The sequence below is a fragment of the Tinamus guttatus genome, unplaced genomic scaffold (genome assembly GCF_059628265.1).
Source record: "Tinamus guttatus ecotype Peru unplaced genomic scaffold, ASM5962826v1 Tinamus_guttatus_pri_ptg000197l, whole genome shotgun sequence".
NCBI lineage: Eukaryota > Metazoa > Chordata > Aves > Tinamiformes > Tinamidae > Tinamus > Tinamus guttatus.
In genome coordinates this window covers 5027537-5047058 of record NW_028288731.1, presented here as the reverse complement: position 1 = coordinate 5047058, position 19522 = coordinate 5027537, and the positions used below count along the sequence as shown (strand labels likewise).

Genomic DNA, 19522 nt, shown 5'->3' with positions numbered 1-19522 from the left:
CTCTTTTAAGAACATTATTTTTTCTTATTTTATTTTGGGCTGAGCCTGTTCAGCAGTCTCAAATCATGTGACCTTGCTGAAGTATTTCAGCAATCCTTTGGTCCCAAGAGCTGGAAAACAGCCAAGAAAATAAACTTTTCCTACCCCCCAAAAAAAAAAAAAAATTAAAAAAAGGTGGGGGACTGTGATCAGGAAATTATCTTTTGAACACTTTGCTATGCACCAGAAAAAGCAAGTTTTTGTTATAAAATACACATTTTCATACAAAAGACATCTTGCAAAACCATTTGATTGCCCCTCCCTTTGCAGATCACAACAGCAAACGGGGTCAGATGGTTGGTCTTGAGATATTTTTTTTTTATGGAAAGAAGTCGTCAAAGGACACGCTGTATCACAAGAACTGGTCCTTTAAACAGCAAAGCAAAGGATTGACAGTCTTCATTTTCACCAGTGTTTAAAAAAGCAGGCAAGAAAACAGAACTGGAGTCTTCAGAAAGTGCAGACAGAATATCTGCTGCTGCATCATCCTGAACTTTTCAACATATTACCAAATTGTCATATGTACAAGCAGTTCATTTATGACAGCGCCACAAGTTGTTAAAATGCAAATAGTCTGGACAGAAAGGTCTAGTCAACTGGTTCCAAATGTTTCCCAGGAGTTTCCCAGAAAATAATGTCAAGACAATCTAAATCTATCCTTCGGCTTCTTCAGTATGTCCTGATTGCTGGAGTAAGGAGGTCTGTGGTATTATCGTGCTTGTTCCACGAGAGATCCTGTCTTGATCTGTGTTTGCAGATAGGGAAGCCACAGAAATGGGCTGTAACAAACTGGGTGTCATGCCAGAGGAGACAGTCAGACTGTGAGTAGTGCCCTTGCGTGTAAGATCCTGTGTAGGAAGAAGTGGCTTGAGGATGCTGACAAGACAGAAAGCAGAACCACTTTTAGGAATGAAATTCACTTTGTTCTTGTCAGGGCAGTAGAAGGCTGGAATTTCATGCAATGGCTTTGGCCTAGAAAGAAAATACACAGAACAGTTTAAACCAGCATTGAAAACCAACATCAGATTGTGCCTCTGACAGCTACGCATTGCTGAACATGTCACCACAGACATGGTGGGTAGGTTTAAGCTTGAAATGTTTCAGAGACTCAGTGCTGCTTTGTGACATTCCTGCCTCATGCCACACTCAAGATGGCTATGAATATGTTTATTCATCCATATCCTGTCTGAATATTTTTTCCCCCTAAAATTTAGTGTCTGTAGAAAAAAAGGTATTCTACAAACAAATTAGTAATAAAATAAATACCAGGAATTAACCTGTCCAATTCATCTACAGATTTTACTCCTGATATTCACAAATATCAAGCTAGAGCAATCAGCAGGGAAATGGCAGCAACTATAAGTTAACATCCCAGGCTGGTCTGTGAGGCCACAAACTGGGTGCTGTTGCAAAAAGGTTTGAATGCAACTGGTTAACCAGTGCCTGGATGGGCGATCAAGTTCCACGCTTTGGAACAGGAGCGGATTTCCTGGTTCATAGTCTTCTTTGAAAAGGACGAAGGAACAGACTCGAGGCGGAAGAATAGAGCAATACAAGTAGCAGGTTCTCAAATTAAATAAGCTCTAACTCAGAGCAGCATCTTAGAGGCCCAGAGTCCAGGGACAGCCTAAGTAGGGACCAGGAGCAGTGGAAAAAATGTAATTGTTGCCTAACACCTGACCAACTTCATAAGTTTGGGGGAAAAGTAGGAGGAAGACAGATAACATTACTCTGCCAAGAACTTTACAGAGGCACTACTACCCTGAAGAAGAATAAATGGCCAGGTTTCTCGCTTATGCCAGATTTATACAGGCAATGCCAGATGTCAGGAAGAAAGGTCAAGGTTTGTGTGAAAGTGGGTTTAGCATCCTTGGATGTGGTGTTGAGATTCAAGGGAAACATCCCATGATGCAAAGGTACCTCAATTCACATTTGAGTCTCTATCGTAAATGGGATTGAGAGGACTTAGATCTCCCTGAGCCTCAACGGATAGGGTGGAAAAATAACCATCTAGTTCTGGAAGAGCCATCTCAAACCCAGCAACGTGCCACTGACCCACAGCTAAGAAGCTTTGACATTTCCAAGCTGATGGAACTTCATTAAACCTGCTTAGTTCCTCTCTTTGTACTTGATTTGAAGATTTTGATTTTCATACAAAAGTCCAGCAATAAATACACACCAGTATACAGTCATACAAAGCAGACTGTGCTGTTAGTGTTGTTTTAGTACTTAGACTAATAATTTTGATCGAACACAAAATCAGTAAGTCAGTGGGCACCTCAAAGCATTAAATGTTTTTTCTCATGTAGTAAAGATCAACTTACAAGCTTTCCTCAAAGACTTTCACTTTTTCACAGCCTTCTGGAGGTTCACGCTTGAACATGTAGCTGTTATTGGGTTTTGGTGAGGTAGCGTATTTTGGGAGTGGAGAATTATTCCCATTCTCTGCAGAAATAGAGTTTCTCATTACTTAAAAATGATGCACTATAAAAATCAAGGCCTCTCTAAAAAAAGCCCCCAATACTCAAGCCATCAGCATTATAAAACTGCAGAAACACTTTCATTCACCTGCCAGTCTTCCCTTGTAAATAAGCTTTTCTAGCCCAGTTTCTTCCCTCCTTTTCATTTTCCTTGTATCATTTACAGATCCTTCTGCACACTCCATTCATTGCCTGACGCAGTTTACAACTGCACACCTGAGGTCTAGGGCCCTATCCTCCCACTGCCTAGCCAAAAGAAATGAGCAGGAGCCGTATTTCTTAAAACAACAAAGACGACAGTTACATAATTTAACAGAAACCTATTATTGCTCAGAATTTTTCTGATTGAAACAAAAGCAAAAAAGAAAACAAACAACCCTCCCCACCCCACCCCCCCCCCCAAAAAAAAAAAAACACAACCAAAACAACCCATTACATTTGGCAGGGGAGGTAGGAGAGAAAAACTGCCAACAGGTGGAACGTTACCCCTTTTGACCTAAATCATAACAGATCCCTAACAGAGACAAGGAGACAAGCGTACTTTGCTATTGCACCTGCCACTGCACACTCCTCTTCCTCCAATTTCCCATTGAAGATACTTAATATTTTATTTTTTAACAAAATAATGCTGTTCATTTCTCATATCTATCCAACTTCAACAACAGAACACTAGAAATGTATTCTGCACACATATGAGTTCTGGAGGAACACATACTTCTATCTTTAGTACCTTTATCTCTGGACTCAGCAAGAAGATCATCTGTGGAACACGGACTTTCCTCACTGCCCTCAGTAGAGATGGTGAGAAATGAGGCTGGAGACACTGACTGGGAACGGCTGCTGTTGTTACTGCCTCTGTCTGCTCCACCGGGCGTTTGGGTATCAATGCTGCGGGTACTACTGCTACGCTGAGCCAGTGGAGGGGGAGCACGGTGCCCATCAGGAATATCTTGGGGCTGTCAAAAATAAAAGCATCAAATTGTATTAGAGGGTTGTTCTCATCTGGTTAGCAATTTCTGTAAACCCAGTAGTGCTGAGGACTTTTTCCTGTCTGTTTTCAAAACCTGTTTGAAGTTGAAAGTTTTGTTCATATATATACACGAAATTTCAGCAGAGGATAAAACCTGGCAGTTTTTGAAACTAAGAACAAAAAACCAACAGTTTAAGATTCTGTTACTTCTTTTACCAACTTACTTCTAAATATCCCTGAACATAAAACATGAATGAAAAATAGGAGAGTTATACTCCATCTGAGGAGAGATAGGAACCCCTCTTTGGGATGAGCAAAGAAGGAAACAAGAGTTAATAGGGAAATTCTCAAAATAGTTCTCTTTTCCTCTGTCTTATTAAACTTGCTTATTTCACTGAAAAGCTAACTATGTCAGAGCAATGACAAAGAAAAAGGTTCAGCTTCAAATTTTAACCTTTTTTTTTTTTTTTTTTTTTTGCTTTCCGAGAGACCTTCCAACAACTTCTACTATGAAAACAAAATTAATTGCAGAAAAACTTAAGGAACTTTCAAAGGCCATTAGGTTGACAGATACATACAACAAGCTGCTCTTCTTTGTCTCCTGTCTCCTTAATGATTATCTCAATCTCTTGATTCAGTCCTTCTATGCTGTTTCGGAACCGTGATCCTGTTGATTTGGCAATAGGTATCACAGGAACAAGAGCAGTCTTTGGAATGGGAGGCTGAAAAACGGAGGCAGAGAAAAAGTGATGTAAGTTTACTTACAAAACATAGTTAGTATTTTTACTTAAATATCAACTTTTAACCAGAATATATCTATTTCTAAATATCAGAGACTCAGGAGAAGCTGTAGCAAATATATTAAAATAGATACCTTTAAATGAGGAGACATTCAAAAATGTTCAAATCAAATTTGTAGCAGGAAAAGCTTTGCCTCCCACACTACATTGCTTTAAAAGTGGAAATTAAACAAAATCCTCAAATTTAAATAAGACAAATCTTTTAGGCACAGAGCCTTTAAAAATATATTCCAGTTCCCCTTGAAATGAGCTGTACCACAATTTCACTTTCTTCTCCATAGAATTTACTTCTTGTAACTTCATTATAATTTTGTTTTAATGGCAGTCTGCTGTCACCTACAGTGCTATGACAAGAGCAGAAGGAAAAAAACGTGTTTTTTTTTTTCTTCCCCCTCTCCCTCCATGTTAACTCTTTTGCTGGCCATATCTTCCTCAGTTACCAGGAAAGGGGGTTTGATCATCATCATTTTGAAGTCATATGTGCAACATGCATTATTGTTCTCCTAGCATAAAGGCTGAATAAGCAGTTACAAACATGCATAAAACAACAAAAACTGAATTCTGTCCCATTCAGCGCTGAAGTAACTACGTTCAACTATTACTGCGCAAATTTTGTAGGTGCTTTCAATGTTAAAAGAGACTATACTCATCTTAAAAACACTGTTTTTGTACAAATGCCCAGGACAAGGCCAGGTGACTAGTTTTGTGCAAATCAGAGTTTTGGAAGTCACAGTTGTCCCATCTTAATCTGTCACTAAACATCTGTTAAAATTTAGTTGATATATTCATATATTTGTGAGATATCAGTGGGGAAAAGTCTGAGAAACTAGCCATGCTTTCCTATTGATTTTCTTAAAGTTACTCAAGCAAAAGAGATCTGAAAAAGAACTTGTATGTCAGAAAGCCTCTAATCTTTTTCACCTACTATCAACAGAGCTAAAAATATCATCTCACTGTGAACCAGGCCCCATTCAAAGTGTCTAGATAAAGCTACAACTGCACACTGAACACGTGGCATAGCCATCACGTAGTTTTCATAGTGACTACTACTCAAAGTCTCAAGGTACAATGATAAATCACAGAGGAATGGTTACAAAGGCTGAGGCTGAATGCAGTCATCGAGAGGACACTCTTTGACAGAGCAACTATTAAAAAAAGGTAAAATTCTGTTTGAAATTCTTTTGAAGGCAGAGCTGTGCAGCAAAATAGCCTAGCCAAGTAACAAAGGCATCCTGCACCTAAGGCAGTCCGCAAAGCCAAAAGAAATTTCACAGAATTTATCTATAGCTACGATGCATGTAGAAGTACATGAGTTCCCTTAAAATCTTGAACAGAGTTAAAAACAGTGTTAGCTACCTACTATATCTAAAAAGATAGCATAGCCTTACCTGACTGTGGTTAATGGCTGTATGGTTACCGTGAAACGGAGAGTGCCTTTCCTTATCCCGATGGTGCCTGCTGCTGTGCTTGCTTCTCTGCAACTGTTGACGCAACTTTGCGATCTAACAAAGGAAAAATGTGAGTTAGGCTTTACCAGATATGCTCAGCTACATGCGGCTCCACGGCTTAATCGGTCACTTAACTCAGCCTCTACACCAGAATTGTCATAATTATCACCAGCACTAAATTAAACTTGAGTTCCTGCAAAAGTAACAAAGTCAGATACCAATTCAGGTCCAGGAGATATGTCCTGAAGTTTAATGAAATACATAAAATTTGGAAATAATTAGATCACTGCTGTATTTCTGCTGCTGCTGAAGAAAGTCTTCCCCATTTAATAATTTCTTTTCCACCCACTGATATTAAAAAAAAAATAAGTCCTGTACTGTTACAAGAAATCAAACCAAATGAACAGCTGAAGTATATTTTAGCTTATTTTCAACCAAGCCCAAGCTTTGTCTAAGCTTTACATAATACAAAAAAGATACAACTTTCATGCCTTACTAAAAATTCAAGACAACAATGCATAAGAGCAACAAACTTAACCCAAAATCATATTATATAATAGCATTCCTGACCTCCTTGAGTTGATCGTTACTGCCCCACGATGCTGAACGCTTGTGCGAGCTTCTCTTCTTTTCTAAATATTCTTCAGCCCAGGCACTTTCTGTCTACAGAAAAAAGAATTACCAGATTAATTACAAAAAAAAAAAAAAAAAAAAAGAGAGAGAATTTCTACTCCCTGGAAGAAATATTTTCTGACAAACTAGAAGAGAGAAGAGTGTTAAGATTTTCCGGATACAAAACTGCAAATGAAAAGTAGTCATTGAATAGAAGCCTTTCTAGCAAGTAAAACATGAAAACGTCTAGTGAAACTGTATATTTACCAACTTTCAGACCTCCTCCAGCATGAGGACATGCAAGTTTCCTTTCCACATTTCTATACATAGGTAAAGCAGTATTAATGGGTAGCTATATCATAAGTTAGTAAAGAGTGCTGAAGAACCAGCAGCACAGTGCTGAAGCTGTGGGCGATTTAGCCCTGTGCAGATGCTGAGCTAAAATAGCTTGACATAAATTACAGGAAATCCTGTACCAATGAAGCTTCAAAATCACGTTCATGCTCAGTAGAATGATAAAAGGGACGTCAAGCTACCAGAGTTATTCCGAGGCAGGGAATTAATTTATTAAAGCCTTAAAGAGCTTCAGGTTTACAATTGGCTCAGCTGCCAAGCAGAAAGCAACCCAAACAATACTATGCTACTTTCACTAAACCAACAAAGTCATTAACAGACTTGAGAAAAGTGTAAATATATTACAACTAAAAAAAGATCTGGGTTCTTCAAAGTATCATTAAAACAAATTGTGTTCATTAAAGGTAACAAAAAACACGAGCAAGCCTCTGATAGTAGTGCATGCTCTATGGACAAAAATTTGTATTTCTTCCCAACTATGTCTAGAACTGCCTTCAAAAGCAGTGAACTCTAAATCCTCTAGGTCAGGGATAACCTATCGGGAACCTCTATGCAGCCACAACATATCCAAAGAAGCAAAGGGAAGCATCTCTGGAAGCAGCAAACAAGCTGAAAGACAGTGACTTCCTTTATAGTCCCAGAGCTGCAGTGCCAAATTCAGCTTGCAGCAGCATCAGGGGTGCCCTGGCTACCTCAGCCTTAGGAGTCACTGAGGTCTCACTTTCCCCCACAGACAGAAACTTCAGCTGCCTCAGAGCCTCCAAATCCAAAACGCACAACAGTAGGACTATGTTTACACCACATCTAGGACAAACAGCTTGCAAGGCACAAGCTGACTGGCCTTACCCATCTATTCGCTGAGCACAGAAAATTGCAAAATCTTTAATGATATGATATTAATCTCCATTTTCTGGGTAAATGGAGATGTAACTCATCGAGCACATAGACTGCAATTTACACTGATTTCAGTTACAGATGGTGGTTTCACATAAATTAAACCTCCATGCAAAACCATCAGCAGGTTTTCCTATTAATGAGTGCAAATCAGCAACTAACTAGGGCAAATTTGAATAACAATTTAGTAGGTTTGAACAGGAATTTTGTAGGCAAAAATCAAAACCCATTTTTCCAGGGACATTTACCTTAATCACAGAATGATCCTTTCATGCTATAAAATCCCATCTATATTTTCCAACTTAATTAAAACAGAATAACTGACAAACCCTATTTCCCAACTCATAATGGTAGACCCAGTCTTTGCCTAGTCCATTCTCTAATTCTGGCCTGCAATCCTATGCTACCTTCTAGCTCCTGGAAAAATCCATTTTTGTGTTAATTCTAAACTTCCCCACTAAGCACAACTACTACATTTGCTAATAAGAATCTCATTTACACTTCAATCAGTCCTTGCATATAATTTATACTCAAAACTTTGTACCAGATCTTAATATCTGATTCATTTTAAAGAATTCAAGTTTATTTTGATATTAATCTTCAAAGCAAACAGGTACAAGATTTTTTTAGAGCAGGAGTAGGAATAAGATGTTAAATTACAGGACACCTTTGCATCAAGACAGAAATCTAATAGTGTTTTAGCAGGTCTCCTACCTCTTTCCTATATTTGATAATATATTTTAAGAACAAATAGATTGAACAATGAGCCAACATAAAGAAGGATTTTTATTTGTCTAGGTTCTTAACATACAATTACTTGCTTGTTAAGTTATCTTTCACAATGCCTGTTCTGGAATTACAAGAAGCTTGTTTATGGGTATATTTTTCATATACTAGAACATAACAAAAAAGACTTAAGAAAAAGGCTCTAAAAACATTGTACTTGAAATTTAAATTATTCTTTAAGAGCTAAAAAAAAAATTTAAAAACAATTGTCTCATTTTAATCTGCATTTTGACATAGGAGTTTTTCAAATAATTACAGGCAAAGCCAAACAAGAAGACAGAACAGGTTACAAATACCTGTTCAAGCAACAATTAATAACCATGCCTCCATTTATGATTTCCTACCAGACCTGGAATGCTCATCTTATCAGACAAATAACATTCTGTATGCACATAACTCTGGTTTTAGAAATAAGTTGTACCTCACTAAAACAAAATGGTTGAAGTCTGATATATAGATAATTTCTGCTCCAACTATGATCTCTTACACAATTCTGATCTGTGATCTAGGGGCATCTCTAACAGCCTGCAAGACAAAGCATGTCACAAACTGCTGCTGTTTCTCAGTCTGATTGAGCGCTCTCTCCACCGCACGAGGTCACGGATTCAAGATGCTCAGCTGACTCAACTCAGAAGGCTTCTACATCTCTGTAGCTTCAGTCTGCAATGGGGACCTCCATTAAAGCATGTGTCACATTGTTCATAGAAAAATAGACTTTAACTATCTGTTTTTTGCCAAACAGACTTTTTGGCATCTTTTTAGGTTCTGAATATAAAAGTATTCATGGCTAGTACCTTCACACATGATTTGAAGCCTAGCTGTTGCAATAAAAGTATTTGAAGAATAAAAGAATTTGAAATAATTTTGAACAAGCTCTCGCAAGTGAGTATGTAACTGTGTTTATCCATCTGCAACGTAACAACTTTGCCTCTCTTATATGCCTCAACTCCTGGTGTTAATCTAATTAGTTGATAGGCACTACTGGAAAATAAGTACAGACTCAAAGTATGTGAAAATGAGGGATATGACAGACTTTGTGAAATCCAAAATTACAAAGTGAAACCATGATACCTTGCAAGTGAAAGTTCATCTCTTCACAAACAAAAAACTGACCAGTTGAAGAGTCTACACTCTTGGGAAATTAGTTACTGTTAAATCACATGTTTAACTCTGCACTAACTCAGATGGTTGTTCTCAAGCCCATTAGAAAGATTAAAAACAACAGCCTTGTCAGTGTCACATCAGCTCGAGGCTTAGACATCAGATGCAAGGTATCCCAGAACTTTCTACCTTGGTAGACACATTTTCAATTAGCAAGTGTAAAAATATCATTCTACTTCCTTCAGGAGTATATTAACATTAACATCCATTAAATACACTCATTCTGAGGAAATCCCAAATGGAATTTCATTTTTTTTAAATTCATGTATATACACACATATAGCCTTCCCACTAATCTTTGTAGATGTGTTTCCTTTCATATATAAAAGCCCATCCACCTTAGCAGCTGAGTGTGTCAGAATTAGAAGAAAATGACAAAAGAAAAGTGTAAGCCAAGAAAGAGAATATCTAATCTAATTGGAAAATATACAGATTTTAAGAACCCAGACATGACTAAAACCTAACTAAGCTGAAAGAGATCAACTAAATACAACAAATACTTTGGTAGCCTTTTAGAAATACAATTATTTTAGAGTAAAAAAAAAAAAAAGTAAGAAATCAAGCTTGCAAATACAGAGCTAAGGCATCCATGAGCTGTCTCTTTTGCCCTTTAATGAGGGTTGTTAATAGCTAAGCATGAATGGAAATACCTTGTATATCATATGCCTTCTTCTCTCACTACAATTTGTTTTCCCTTTTCACACCAGTTCATTTTCCCACACAGAGAACTTGCTCCTGAACAATTCCTCCTTCACCAGTTTTTAAATTATCCACTTGATCAAATTCCTCTGTGAAATACCTTACTTGTGCAAAATTTAGTTCAAAGGAAAAGATAGTGGACATCTTGGGGAAACCAGCTTGCATAGCTGCATTTTCATTATTGTTACCACTTCTAACGATGGCCGGTTTACACCCAAGTAAGCATCACATGTTGCCTGTGTATTTGGCGGACGCAGTTCTGATACATTATTAGGAATTGGGAAAAGTCTGTTGTTGTAACCATGCTCTAGAATTAAGGACTTAAAAATTTGAGATGGTTGGTTCTTTCTCTCACTCTACAAGTTAGGAAAATCCACTGCCACACTGTATACACAGAAGCCGGAATGAAAGTCTGATAATTGATGGAAAAACCCACCTTGAATCTCTTCTATATACAGCATGATACCATATAAATCTCTCCTTGTAAGGAGAATTTGATAAAACAAGTGCCAGGCAGTTAGCTTACAGCTCTGGCAATGTCACAGTTTCATGGAATGTTTGTTGGTTCTATCTTTGCAGAGAGCAGAGGAATGTATCATTAAAAGGTTGTAAAATACTGTCAAGTTCTTGAAGTTAATCACTAAATCAGGTACTTTTAAAATGCTTTGCAGCTCAACTGAATTTGAGCACAATTTGTTCTTTAAAGACAGCACTTCAATGTATATATTCCAGGTGAATATTAAAAGACTTGTTACAAACAGAGGACTAAAGGGTTTTCATAGGAAAGACTAGAATAACTTTTATGAAATACAAAACTTATGTGGTTCTGTTCTATAATTTCATATCAGGAGTCACATTAAGTTCACTCCCATAAACACTAAATAATACTTAACCAAAACAATGCTTTTTCTTCCACACAGTACAAACGATGAGAATACAGATGTGTGGTACACTAGTGCCTTTCCAAGAGAAGAGTAAGATGCCACAGTTCATGGCCTTCTCTTAGGAAACAATGTAAATAACCCAATGGTGAAATATCAAAGGCAAAACCTCTGTAATTTCAAAGTGAACAAGAACTTCCAAGCTAAAAAGCCAAAGTGAATGCTTCAAAGAAAAGCTTCTTGTATTTAAATCCTGTCTTCATACTTAGGGATGTTAGAAATATTGAATATTTTAAAGAAAAAAAAAATCTGTCCTACCTGTGTGGCTTTGTCTCTCATACATGGAACAGCTTGCCCATGATTATCACGAGGCCACTGTCCAGCAAGATATGGAGCAGCAAGTGTATCCAGTGAGGAGGTGCGGCGGATAATACTGGAAGGGCTTGAGGAAGGTGGTCTTGACTTGTCAGCTGGAATGAGATCGTTTGATTAGGAAGAAAGCAAATCAAAGGGCTTAATTATTTCATTATCTACAGTAAGTCATACATCGGAACTGCCTTTTTGTGCCAGGAAAGGACAAGACAAGATACTTTCAATACAGGAATTAAGTTTGCTATTTCAAGCTCTATTCAGTTTTAATAAGCAATGCAATGTGTTTTTACCATTTCCCTGAAAAACATGCTATGTCAAAAACGTGGCACTGGTACCAATAAATCACCATTTATTCCCTCAAAAGCACAACAGTCATTGGATTCTTAAACAGGTAAGACCTAGAAGAAAATACAACAGCTAAGTTTCCTTATACCTGTCAAAGGCTAACAAAGAAAAGCCATGCGAAAGCATTTTCAGTTTAATACTAATTTTATTAGAATTCATAGCAATAAACTTTTCCCTTTGTCTACTTTAAGTCAAGCAGTATTGTAAGCTGACAAGTTCTAGTAACCACTCAAAATATGACATGTAACAGATTTGTAAAGAGGTGTATTTAACTCTTAATTCTAGATGTCAATTTTCATTAGATAATGATTCATTTATTACATTTGCTCCCTTTCAATGTTACTTGGTAGCTACGGTCACGTGACCTTCACCTTCTGCAAAATGTTGTTATCTAACACTTTTATTGTTTAGGCTGACACCCCTTTTCAAAGGAATCTATATATTAACAGGAACCTTTACTGGAGGGGGGGAAAGCTTAAATGTAACAAATGTAGGAAGTGAAAACACAACAAAATCTGTTTTTTGTTGTTGTTTTTTAAGTTGCACACACGCCATCTATCAATTTTGTTTTAAAGTGGGGCTACAGTAAAAAATTAAGCTACAAGCTAGTAACTGTCAAACACTGGAAGGAAGGTTCCTCAACAAGGTTAAAGAATTGGCAAATGGAAAAGAGTCAGGTTTTAGATATACATATATGGCCCACGCATACACACAATTGTCATTAGTCATTACAGAGGTAGAAGGCCAATTCATAGACTCCAATGATTTAAGCTTATTATCAATCCATCTAGTTCTCTCCAGACTTATATCTGACAAATATCATATATTAATCTGATCTGTGAAGAATGCAAAGGGATGAAGCAAATGGCTAGAATGCAGCAAGTGACATGGAGATCAACAGGAAGCTTAGATCACTGGGAAGTCTAGTGACATTCAATAAATAATATGGCTTATGCAAATATTGCATTAATGCACATTAAAACAATGCAAAATATTTCAACTTAACTATAAGGAAATAATTATTATTGCTCTAATCAGCAGCTCTCTCAAATTACACTCAAATCCTCATCTGATTAATTATTTCTACAGGCACAAATGATCAAAATTGTACTAGTGATGAAGAGTCCTTTATCAAAGACTACTGTGATACAGCATAGGATACATATAATTGCACAAGACATCAAAGAGATCCCATGTATGCCAAACATGCTATTCGTTTGAGAAATAATTGCCATACTCTGCCTAAACATTTATTTTTCTTCCAAATTATTATTTTTACATTTTCAAGGAGGTCCTCTCTTTTGACAAAGGGGAAATAGAAAGGATGTGGAAATAAAAAGAATCAGGAAGTGTGTATGGTCAGGCCCATCATCTGTAAAGCAACTGCAACAGACATCTTCAAAATTGAAGCTGCATAAACTACTACTGCATCCCCTCCCCCAGCAAAAACCGAGGGAGCATTTTAGCAGGCAGACAGAACGAAAACCGAAGAGCTTGTTTACTAGCTAAGTTCAACTGAAGCTGCTTATTTCAAGGCACAAAGCATAAACACACCTTTTTTTTTCTTCTAATTTAAATATTCCTGCAGAATTAACTGCAGTATGGGATTCCAATTTCAACTCGTTTTTCATTTATATCGGACAAGAATTGCTGATGATTTAATACATTTTTGACTATTTTTTAATACCAGGCACTGTACTATCACAACACATCTTAAAACAAATTGCCAGTGTCTACTATTCAAATCCTCTTGGTGATTCACAACACTTCAGTGGAAACATTTACAACGTTTTCATTACATTTTCCTCTACAGTTCTTGGAGCAAGTGCTCAGCTGCTATTTTCCCTTTATGTGACCTACATAACAAGAGATCTGCCTCCATAGAGATAACAGTTACAACAGCTGCGGCTGATGAAAAACAATGGAGCTGTTTCATCAAACTGAAGCTTCTTAAACATTAGATTTGTTTTAAGTGGCTTGATTATCTCTTTAAACCAATATTTGGGACAAACACCAGCCCTGCTCTCCCCACCTAACACCAAAATCTATTTGGAAACAAAGCTTTCTTTGCAATCTTGTTTGAAATAAAGCAAAATAATAAAACAAACTATCAATTGAATCTATAGAATATAAATTTAAAAAAAAAGCTATAGTATGAGGGAAAAAAAAAATCTAGTTACCACATCTCAACAAATCACTGCAGCACAACGGAAGTCAATTGCTTTGGCACATACCTATTGAAATTTTAGGAAGAGGCACACACCTGTGAAAATGCATTAAGCTAAGACAGTCAAGCAGTGTGACTGAACAAGGCAAAACAAAACACAGATGTTTACCAATAATGCTGTGAAAGTTAGTGAAAGGACGCTGACTTTGATGTACTGTTAATCAAATTCTATAGCTACTACTATAATGACAATTGGGGAAAAAAAGAAGGAACCGATACTGTGAGCACATACATCTTTGAAATAGACATGGGAAAGGAGAAAATTGTTACATACAAAAACTGGGCAAGTCTCTCATGAAAAGGTCCTAAAGAGAAAAAAAAAAAAACACTCTGAAGAACAATCTTTAATTTTCCTAAAAAAAAAGTCCAGAACTGTTGCTAGGTGCTCAAAGCACAAAATAAGTATTACTGATGAAGTATAACCTGAAGATTGATCTTACATCCCTGATGTTATTTTTCTAAGCATTTCTAATTAAAATTTTCTAAAAGGAAATTAAAAGCTTCAAAGAACTGTTTTCTGATAGACACCATGAACAGAAACAAGACCAGCAAGCAGTGGAAAGCTATTTTTTTTCCTCTGACAAAGAGAGTTCTAACTGAAGCCTTATATACACCTGAAATACCCAAACCGAGATAAACAAGCTTCTCTGGCATCTGGTAATATCTGAATGGGTTTTTTAGTCAGTTTTCTCTCCTCAAACCAACTCTCTTTTTTCCCACAAACACTAAGAAAATGCAACCACAACAACTTGTTCATGTTTGGTTGAAAGTACTCACCAGGCTCAACTGCTTTAAGGTCAGACGCAGAGTATGATGCACATACTCACTCTGGAAGATCCAGACACAAGATCGCCTCCCTCCCCACTACTAGCAATGCCCTGCCTAATGCCACCTAGTCATTGACCTAATGTCGTCTTTGCAAGGAGGGTGCATGGCTGGCCCAAGGACAACTTATTACCCACCAGGACCCCAGGTCCTTCCCTGCAAAGCTGCTTTACAAAGGACTGACCCCCAGTTGAAATGCCACAGTGAAATTTTAGAGCATAATGGAGTTCCCATCCTTCTATCCTCCCCAAGGAGGGTCTCCCATCTAAACTCTTTAAGACTTTCTGATATACGTTGATATCATTTTCTTCCACCACTTCCTTTCACATGTCAGCTTTAATATCACTCTCGCATATACTATTCTAAATGGTAAAAGACAATGACAACAGCAACAGAGCAGAAAGTTCACTATGCAGAAACAGTATTTCTCAGAATTTCAGGACTCTTGAATTGGACAGTAGATGACTAACAACATTGATTCTTATCTTCTTGTTCACATAGCCTCATGTGTCCCAGCATTTCTGCAGTTGAACACCAGTGTTCAAGCTCTCATGAGCTTACTCTTTGGTTTGCATACATAAGCACACTTTTTCTGGAACTCAACATCTATCTACTGGTCTCTCTTGATATTGAAGCTTGGTAATCCAACCATCTGGCTCCTAAAGCTCCAGCTGTACCTTACTCACTGTCTCTAAAGTGGAGTTGTGATTTGCAGTTGAACTCTTCTCTGACCTATTCTATTAAAGAGCACAAATAACTGAAGATCACATTTGCTCTCTACTCAGTAGATAAACCAAAATAAAAATAGTAGAGCATATGCATTTTGGACCTACTAATAGGTCAAAATGAGATTATTTGTTCCCAGTCTAAACCATGCGCTTTCTTATTTTAAATAAGTATGTTCCAAGATGCAAATCATACCTCAGGACATCCTCAGTGGAAAACTCCAATGCAACCATATATGAAGCTCTCTCTATTTCCACACTTTGACAAAAGGACATCTAGGATTTCCTCCGTGGTGTCACACTGACCATTCTCCACTCAGCTAACAGAGCCCCAAACCACCTTCAACTAAACAATTCTGCTCCTACTTTCAGGTGTAACAAGATCCCCTAAGGGGAGATAGAACAAAGAGAGGGAACTTCGACAGTGATGTCATTAATTGATTCCCAAATTTGTTGTGTGGAAAAGCTATTGAATTGGGAGTCAAGCAAAATGTATCTGGAAGAAGGGGAAGAAAAAAAAATCAGATGATTCTAACTTTCTCTGATAAACATGTTTGCAGCTAAAGTGTATGCAAAAGGCAAGCCAGAACTGGGATTGGCAGGACAGACTCTGCAGTGTAGAAGGGAGGTGTAAGAGTCAATCACCCCAGAAGTCATAGGGAAGACAGAGATCAAAAACCTTAAAAACAGTGTTGATTAACACGATGTAGAAGCTGAAATCGGAGAAATTGGATTTGGAGACTATAGGAAAGGAAAATAAAAGCTGAGAAAGCGGTCAGAAGAAATATCTTGGTCCTACTGGTCCTATTATTTAGGAGGAAAGCACCAAGAGAGGTATGGGAATTAGAAGAGTTTCATAAAATCTTCAGTTTGTAATTACCCCATCTGAACAGAATTTTCAGCTAAATATTTCCAAAATTTAGTTGCAATTCACTTCAGAAATCCTAGGTCTACAAAGTGGGAGAGGGGAAGAAAAAAAAAAAAAAACACACTGCAGTCCTGTGCCATGTGCTCTAGGTGACCCTGCGTGTGCAGGGGGTTGGACTAGATGATCTCTAGAGGTCCCTTCCAACCTTCAGCATTCTGTGATTCTGGCACATTTTAAAAGTTGCTCTCGTGTTAAATATACTGGAGAAAACATTACGTTCAGGACTCTTCAACTGCTTATTAGAAAAGAAAATCAGACAAACATGACATTGAGCCTTAAATGTACAGCTTACAGAACCAGTATCAACATTTCAAGCTCCATTAAAAAAACAAAAAGCCATCATCAAATGAAAACACCCACATAAGCAAAAACAGTTCCCTTTTCTCAGCTACCATTAAGCTTTCTCATCTATATGGAACAGAAAATAAGTCAACCTCTATCAAACACTGAACTGTACAATATAAACATTAATATTAAACTGCCTTGATCAGCATTTTAATTCTGTGCCAATACCAGTCCTTCTCAGAAATTTAAATACATGGCAGCAGTTAAAAGTACACAACTCTTCTGCTTCCCCTCCTCTTGCAAAAAGCTGGTGGGGTTATCTGCTAACACAGCAGTGGGAAACAGCTAGTGATCAAACCACTTTCTTTCTTTATGCTGCTTCCTAGATCCAGCAAGAAGTCAGGTAGACAGTGTTGTTCTAACAGGTTTGTACATGACGATCCGAAGATGGTGCAATTCTTTCCCCCTTCTAAGTGGTCTGATAGGAGCTTTCACAAACTGCTTTTGAATCTGGATCTCAAGGGTAGCCGTCCTGGTCCTCACTCTTCAGGCTACCCAGGAGACTGCATTTTGGAGGAGAATTTCTCTAGAGTTCTAGAAACAAAGATGCATTTTGTGCTGTGTATAATGTCTTTCAAATTGATCAACAAGAATCTCAAATGAAGAATATACACATTTCTCAACCCAAAACTTCAGAGTATGACCTTAAGCAAAACACTTATCTGGAAAGCTGGAGATCTAAATCAGAACCTAAATGCCTTTGTAGTTATGCTCTCTTTCATTTCAGAGAAATGGACATTTGGTAATCTCAAAGAAATGTGTCTGAATAAAAAGGACAACATACAAACACACAAAAAAAGAAAAATTAAGCCACAGAGATGTTACCATAAGTACTGCATGAACAGAGTTGGTTATGACTGGTAAATGGTAATGGTAAATCATTCCTCAAAAGTTAGGCTACATAAAAACTATAGTGCGGCTGCAATTGTAATTTTAGAAGGGGAGTGAGTGAGCGGGGCAACATTAGAAGTGAAAAAGTTAATGGGAATGATGCTGGTCCTACATTTCTGCCTTCTCACTTTCACGTAGTACTCAAGTTGGTGCAAGCATGTGATGCAAGTTCATGACAAAAGCTACAGCTTTGTTGTATTGAAAGCCACTCATTTTCCAGATTTGAGGACAATAGCACATTCCTCACTCATGCATTTTGGAGTAAACTTTTATGCCAAGACCAAGGATTTACTTACACACGGAAGCCTTCAATATCCTCAGCCAGATGCCACACATTGTTTACATTTCAGTGTCCCTCAGTACGTTTTAATTATTCAAAAACAGTAAAAAGCAGCTTGCTCCCACAAAACATATACCATTGCCACACATTTCCTTTCTTTGCTGCTGTGCCAGCCTGTCACTCTCAAGTTTACACATCCTTCTGCAGGGTTTACGTTAGGAGCAGCTACTAAGAAAGGGGCTTTCCTTTTCCTCTCTGTGTGTTTCACGCCCACAACGCTGAAGAGATTTGTGGTGGGCACAGACTTGGGGACGTTACTTGGACAAGAGCCACACACCGTGGGGCGCGCGAGGCGCGGGGAGGGCAGACGCGGCGGCTCCCCTGCAGTTCCCCCCTGCTCCCCTCAGGAACCCGCCGCGCGCCCCAGCGTTCCTCGCGCGGGTAACGGTCGCGCCCGTCAGTCTCCTCGCGCGGGTAACGGTCGCGCCGCCTGCGCCCCAACGTTCCTCGCGCGGACAACGGTCGCGCCGCGTGTCCCCCAACGCCTCTCCCGCGGGTAACGGTCGCGCCGCGCACCTAACGGTTACGGGGCGAGGCAGAGCCGGCGGCGCTCACCTTTGCACACCGGCGAGCTGGGGCTCTTCCTCTCCGGGGAGCTCCTCGCGGGCTCCGGCGAGTGCCGCCGGTGGCGGAGCCTGCTCGCGGCTGCAGCGCTCCCCTCCGGCAGCGGAGGCACCGGCGATGAGCAGGGCGAGGGCCCGCATCCCGGCGGAGGAGGAGGCGGCGGCGGCGGCAGCTGGTGCGGCCGCGGGGGGCTGCCCCGCGCCCCGCCCGCGCGCGTGGGGCTGCCCCGCGAGGAGGCGGCGGCGGCTGCCGAGGCGGCGGCGCCTCCCCCGCCCGCCGGCGTCTGCGTGGCCACGGCGGGGCCGGCGCGCGCGCCGCTGCCACCACCGCCGGCGGGCGCCGTACGCGTGGGGCTGATGCTGCGCGAGGCGGGCGCCGCGCGTGGGAGACCCCCGCTGGGCGCGCCGGCGCCGCCGCTCCTCGTGGGGCTGCCATGTTGCTGCTGCTGCTGCTTGAGCTGGAAGGGCACCGTGGCCCGCATGGGCTGCAGGCGGCTGCTCGCTGCCGCGCCGCCGCCCGCCGCCGCCGCGGGCCCCCCGCCGCCGAGGGCCGTTGCGGGGGTCGGGGAGCCGTTGCGCCGCACGCGCTGGTGGGACATTGTCCGCCGAGACGCGCGGCCCGCGCGGGAGCGCCGAGCACCAGCAACGCGGGGCGGCCCCCACGCGATCCGAAAACCTCGCGCGCACCCGCCCGCTCCGGGCGCCTCATCAACAATAGCGGCCCGGCCGGCCGCGCCGCCCCCCGCGCCGCCCATTGGCCGCGCCGCCCCCCGCGCCCGCCCATTGGCCGCGCCGCGGCGCCGCTCGCGCGGTGACGGCGCCACCATTGGCCGCGCC

At 40.1% G+C, this 19522-nt stretch overlaps 1 protein-coding gene across 1 annotated transcript; it reads right to left on the bottom strand.

The window, feature by feature from the left end:
* Positions 1-211: 211 nt before the first annotated feature.
* Positions 212-19284, bottom strand: FAM117B (family with sequence similarity 117 member B). Its single transcript, XM_088523765.1, has 8 exons — positions 18678-19284; positions 11443-11594; positions 6308-6400; positions 5678-5791; positions 4068-4211; positions 3250-3475; positions 2364-2484; positions 212-1011 (listed from the first exon to the last, which is right to left on the bottom strand). The coding sequence occupies exons 1-8, from the start codon at positions 19282-19284 to the stop codon at positions 693-695; spliced, it is 1776 nt and encodes a 591-aa protein (XP_088379891.1). The 3' UTR covers positions 212-692.
* Positions 19285-19522: the final 238 nt, after the last annotated feature.